The 6,704-nt window shown below is 42.9% G+C and overlaps 1 protein-coding gene across 1 annotated transcript in view; it reads left to right on the top strand.

Annotated features, from left to right (window-relative positions):
* Positions 1-6,704, top strand: part of LOC101853009 — an 18,660-nt gene that overhangs the window by 7,076 nt on the left and 4,880 nt on the right. The window contains exons 7-9 of the mRNA XM_013084471.2: positions 303-492; positions 2,152-2,249; positions 3,516-5,682. Of these exons, the coding sequence (XP_012939925.2) occupies positions 303-492; positions 2,152-2,249; positions 3,516-5,682 (2,455 nt within the window). The remainder of the gene's footprint in view (positions 1-302; positions 493-2,151; positions 2,250-3,515; positions 5,683-6,704) is intronic.

The raw sequence follows: 6,704 nt of genomic DNA, 5'->3' as shown, positions 1-6,704 counted from the left end.
CCCCCACTGTGCTAGATGTATCTCATACATGGCCCGACACACAAATTCGACACAACTACGCATGATCTGAAGGGGGCGTGACACAATAAGAAAACAACATTATACGTATTATAATCATACCAACTCTACACGCATCCCTTTTTCACCATTTGCTTGTCACGTGATAGAAAGAGCGGGCGTTTGGTGGGTGCTCGATCGTGGTCAGCTCCTTCTTATTTTAACTTTTTAGTTCATAATCAATTCATTACTACTAGTTGCAGTTGTGTGACGGCTATTCGTTACCCGCCACTATACTTCGGCAGGATAGAGAACAGAATTTGGCCGAGCTGTTAGCGGAGGAAGAAAGAGATCGTTTGAAGAGAGAGAGAAAGAAGAAAAAGAAGCAGAAGAGACAGCAGAACAAGCAGGGCCAGTTGGCGAGGAGTGTGAGTCTTCAGGCTGTCGGTGATTGTAGTTCTGAGGACGAGAACGATAGCGTCAGTGCTCACTCAGGTACAACATTGTTAACGACATTAAGATTTGCAATGAAAACCACAATTTAAAAAAAAAAAAAGATGAAAATTTGATTTTCATAATATTGGAGGTATGAATCTAATTCCAGTGCCATCCCAAATATGATGAAAACGACACTCATTCAGGTACATAGCTCAAGGCAAATGCAGAGAAGAATTTGGTTCTTCTGGAAATAAAAGCGATCTAATAGCACTTTTAAAAACAATCAGGGAACGATAACTTCAGTTTTTGGGACACCTGAATAGATATAAAGGTCTTGGACATCTTGCTCCCACTGGCAAAATTGAAGGCAAACGAGACCTAGAGCAACCTACTTAGGGAACCTAATCAAATGGGTAAAGGGGAAAGATCAGGGAAACGTTGCTTTTTTAGGAGCATTCGAGCCAAGTGATGAACCGAGAACCATGATCGCCGATGTCTATCGCAGATCTGGCACTGGATGAATGAATAGGGCTTGGAATGATTTTGATGAAAATGAGAGTTTCAGAAGATTAGATTTATGAATGTCATTTCGATTTCAGTTAGGAGAAAGTTATTTTAAATGACAAATGGGTGCTAAACCTTTTGTTGTCTATTGCTTGACGGAGTTTTGTTCAGTACATTGGTGAGTCAATTCCGATGAAATGTTTAGATATGGTTATAATTTTTTTTTTCGAAAGTACACAGCTCTGGTGCTTTCTTAGCTCGATTCTCTTGTAGTAAGAATTTTATCTAGTATCTCTGCCTTTCTGCTTGGACATTGTATACCTATCAGCCCAGTCTGACACTGAGAGGCAGGATCGAAACCTGCATAATATATTATTTAAATTGTTTTGATTGGGACGTACAAACTCGCATATACCCCCCCCCCCCCGCCCTACTTCCACAGCAGGAGACTGCTGTCAGAATGAAGCGCATACATTCTTCTCGAAATACGAATCGAAAAAAGAACAGTATAAAGCAAATGTAAATGACTGAATGATACTATACCAAACCGAAAACAATCCTCAAATAAAAGCAAAACTTCGAAGACACTTTTCAACAAGTATAATAAGCATCCTTGCAATTCACGGAAGCAAAACTAAAAACACAGCAAAGCATTGAAAACCCCTTCTCCAATGGGTAAATAAAAACGTAAAATTCTAGACGAAGAAAGATACTCACTTGTGTACGCTAATACGTAGGAAAACATTTCTGAAGCTGCAAGAACTGAATCATTTTAGGAATAAAGAAACGCAGTTGTATTGAGAAGCGTTTCACCCGACATAATAAGCACGCTACTAGGAATTGCAATATGTAAGACACGTCGGTAAAACACCCCCCCCCCCTTTTCCGCACAAACACACACACACACACACACACACACACACACACACACACACACACACACACACACACACACATATATATATACACACAAACAAACACACGAACACACACACACACAAACACACACACACACATGCACTGCATACTATTTTTATTATGTCTTCGAGAATCACAAAGATTGTAGGGTACCGTTTTCTGTTAGTCGGTGATATGGCTGCCACCCCATTGGGATCCCCACAATGATTCCGGATTATGTGCACTTGTTCGAGCAATTTGAAATGGTGGCTATGCTTTTCTTTTAACGACACAATTCTCATTTCTGCTTCTCAGGTCTGGCTGAGACCTCGCAGTGGGTGACCAGGACTCGGTCCCAGAGACTTGCTGGCCACGGCGGGACTGACAGAGAGGAGCGCGCTGCTTTCTATGAAGTAGGTGGCCGAATAGGAATAGCCAATTTGAAGTAAATAATATCCCCCCCCCCCCCCAAAAAAAAAAACCCAACAAAAAACGACAAAAATAGAACAAAACACAAAATACAAACAAACAACCCAAAAAACCCAAAAACAAAAAAATAAAAAAAGAATTTTAAAAATCTCCTTTTTTCTCTAAGTCGTCTCTACTAACTCAGTAATGTAACGTAACTGATAGTTAATATTTCTTTTTATGTGTCTTGAATTTTTTTTACCGCAGAAATAATCACCTTTTTATAAAGACAACGACGCTTTAGACAATTAATTAAGGCCAAGGAAAAAAACCAATATAGAAAAATGATCAAGTCCGGTTTACAACACTGACTGGCCTCTCTCTCAGCAGCAACGTTAGGCAATAAGGCGAGATAATATAACTGAAATATTTCAATACTTCTTCAGGTGATGGGTTGGGGGTGAGGGTGGGGTGAGTGAATTCGAGGGGAGTGGGAGGAGTTAAATATGCCAAAGATAAAGCTGTGCGTTTGCTAAGCATGCCGTGTAACTTTTTTCCCTGCCCTTCCTTATCTCCACACTAAGTTGCCTCTTTGTGTCAAACCATATGGCGTAAATATGAATTGAAAAAAATCAGCTCAAATTAAGCGTCTTCGGTCAAATCAGAATGGAAATCGAAAAACGTATGATTTAAAATTTTTTTTTTCTGTTTGTGATTGATAGTAGTCCATACTTTTATGATTGGAATAATTACCTTCAAGGAAAACGGGGTTAGATGGGAAGGGCGAAACGTACACAACTAAACATTCTTCATTGTTAAAATGAAGCGTATGACTCCTTACAAGATAGATAACTTTACCTTGAATTTACTTAGTACTGAACAAGCAGAAAATTCAGGAATCATTTACTCTAAATTGGTATTGGGTCAGAAGAAAATATCCTGGTTTGACCAAACCCACCAGTTTACCTCATCCTGATCTGCGGTCATCTAAAACAATACAAATAGTAGAACGATGCGAGGTGGGACCATCGCCAGTCCCGATTCTGAACCCCCGAGCAATCAAGCTGGGATCGACCTGGAAGAAATCAGCATATTCATTAAAAATTGAAGATCTAGTCAGGTTCGCTGATGTGGGACTCTTTCTACTACGTAATTGAACGTCTGACAATGGGACACCCCCCCCCTTTCCGAATTTCAGTCCCATTAATTTCATTTAGTTTTAATTAATAACATGAGCTATGTAGTTCTAATGAATGCTTCTTGGTCAACAGCAGCAGTTTGGTTTGATGGAGAATGTACAGCCGTCACAGCGCCAGGCCTCCAGGTACAGTCGTCGCACCACAGGGTCATCAAGCACTTCCCACGGTGTTACAGCATTTCCAGATGCAGACAGTGAGTGGCGACCGTCTGTGACTGTGACAGACGAGTTTCCCCCAATCACAAGACTCAGCGAAGACAAGAGCAACCAGGAGTCGAACGAGGGCTGGGTGAGAGTGGAAAGTCGGAGGCAAACTCAGAAGGGAGTAGTCTCTAGGCAGGTGCTGGCTTCCAATTCAGGACAAAATCTCTCCCCAGGTGCTGCAGCTGTCGTGAGGCCAACTCCATCTGAAGCTGGCAAGTTGGGACCCTTGCGGTGGGCCGATGTAGCTAAAATCGGCTGTCCGAGAGATAACGGGGCGAGGAATTTTACAGTGCTTCTAGGCGAAAATAGACCTTGCGGCAACGATTCCACAAAGGTGTCCGCGCTGTGTAAGAATCACGACACCCAATCTGGGCAAATATCGGAGACGTCAGAGAGGAGTAAGTTAGAGAGTGTTAGTAATGAGATTGGGGGATGGTTTCATGTAGCAAAATGCACACCTTCCAAAGAGAACTCTGTCATCAAACATGATTTAGAAGAATCGGGTGAAGTGGATGATTCTGAGACTGACAGTGAGGACAGTGCAGCTTCGTCGTCCTCTTCTGAATGCATAGACGGCCTTGATGCCAACGTTGTCGCTGGCGAGATAACAAAATCTGTGTGTAATACTTTCGCAGAGCCCACCACTGTCTCCTCGGAGTGTAAAAGCCAACACATAGTTTGTCCTGAAGAAATAACAACGGACACTTGCACGGACTTTGCGTTCATTAACAGCAGTAGAGCGAATCTTAAATCCAGAGGTCACAGAACAAATAAAGGAAGCCAGGGGAATGTCAGCACGAAGAATGTAGAATCACCTCGACCAAGTGGCTCATCAGACTGCGCTGAGAAAGTGACAAAAAGCACAAAAGGTGACAATGTGAAAGGGCCTCGGGCGAGGTCCGTGGACAGGTGTAACGGACGGAATGAAATGTTGAAGGCTCCATGGATAGTGACCAGCAACTCTCGCAGCATAGAAAGCAGTGCCCTCTGTGACGTCACTGGAGCGAGAGATGACGGAGATCTGACGTTGTACAAGAGGGAATTGTCATCAGACCATCCTTCAAGCTCCTTTTCGGGCTTTACGCACACTGTGCAAACAAAAAGGCACCAGGAAGGTATACAGTCATCAACGCCTTTGGAAATATCTAGAAATTCGTCTGACACAAAGTCAGTTATTAGGGAGTCGTGCCAGGCATTTGACTCTTGCTCAGATTCTCCGAGCATGGCGACGGCGAAGGAAGAGACTGCCCAGGAGACACCTTGGTCTCGGAACATTTGGGATTTTCATTCATCCGAGTCTATTCAAGCATCGCCTGGGCCCAGTGAGAACTGGCATTGGAACACCATGCTTGCTTCTGACCAGTCTTCTGCCGCAGACACAATGACCTCGCAGAATGCCTGTGTCAGTTCATTGGCTTTTATGCCGAGCTTATCTGGCATGACGAATCTCCTGGACCTAAATCCGATCCTGACGTCTGTGGCCGAACCATCCTTCTCCCAGTCCCCTAATCCTCTGGTCAGAGCTACAGTGGCCGGTACTTCTATCAGTGAAGTACCTAAATTGGCCGACTCTTCTAAAGCCCGTCCATCCGCTCCGCCTGGGTTCGGACACGATTCTATTATCTATTCAACCGGTCGTATGTGGGGAGGCAATCCATTCGTCTCTTTCAAAAGTGACGCTTCAGAAACGTCTAGTCTGCCAACATCGAATCTTCCAACGACCACTTTGCCAACGTCTTGCTATTTTGTTACTTCCTCTGAAGCAGACTACCCACTTGCTTCAATGTCGAAACCATCTCTGTCCTTCAAGTCAATGCTGCCGGAGAAAACAGTACTTACCCAAGGATTGCTCCCTTCAAGACAAACTAACTCTCTCTTCAGCACGGTAAAGACATCTACTCCTGCAGTAGGAATTGTTGGACCGTTGGCTTTCTCCAACTCCTGCTCCGTCCAGACACAATGCGACCAGTCCACAACTTATTTTTCAACAGCACCGACGTCACAGGCAGTCTTTGGGGGTAGCGAAGGACTAACAAGTAAGAAAATCGACAGAGACCATGGTCTATAGCGAGCTTTGGGGCTATCTTTTGTTAGGTCCATTTTTCCAGCTTTAGTGTAAATCACTTTAAAACCAATGAGTCCAAGTCGCGAAAATGGGATTTAGTACAAAATAAAACGGAACTTATTGGGATCACGGGCATTTACTGTAATGATTTTGGTCACAAATTGAATATTTTTCATCATCCTTATCGCGTGATGAAAACTCCCATACGCGGGAAATGGAACTTAGTACAAGATAATACTCAGCTCTTAGCAAGTAAACTATCAGTGACTCTAATTTATGCTCCACGTGAATGAATTCAAAGTGAACATTAGTACTGTGTAGCTTTGCCTCACAGGTTACTGGGCTGGAGGACAAGAGACTATCGGGACTGCTCTTAGGTGCACACATAGTTATGGGAATGCTTTAAGAAGTTTGAAGAAAACATTCTTTTCAGTCACCGTTTTACAATCTTCAAAGTCAGATACATGTAGAATTTCTGCAAAGCGAAAAACTATGTGTAAAGGTGTGAAAGTCCAGTAAAACCATGTTAAATGGTCTGGCTATTTTCTACTGACGGAAAAACAAACAAATAAAAGATCCAAATTAAAAGACGTCACGGAATAAGACATTCAGTATCAAAGAGTCGTGCAACATTGATGTAAACAAGAAATAAAAATAAAAAATCAAACAAAAAAGAACAAAACAAATCCTACAATCACACGCGATAGAAGCAACGGAAACTATAGCAACAAGATCAGCATCAATATCACCGATGACAGAAACACAAGAGATACGGAAAACCACCATTATCACGAGCCTCTCCACAACTACACTGATATCCCTAAATCATCACCGCCACCACCACAATCAAAACAAGCAGAACAGTAGGCCTACTAGGACAAGTACCACCAACTCCATTACCACTAAAACCACCACTGCTACCATCGCCACCATCACTTCCAGCGTCAACATTTTGATCACCACCACCACTACCACAATCATTACCACTACCAC

The sequence above is a fragment of the Aplysia californica genome, unplaced genomic scaffold (genome assembly GCF_000002075.1).
Source record: "Aplysia californica isolate F4 #8 unplaced genomic scaffold, AplCal3.0 scaffold00295, whole genome shotgun sequence".
Taxonomy (NCBI): Eukaryota; Metazoa; Mollusca; class Gastropoda; order Aplysiida; family Aplysiidae; genus Aplysia; species Aplysia californica.
This window is presented reverse-complemented; position numbering and strand designations above follow the sequence as displayed.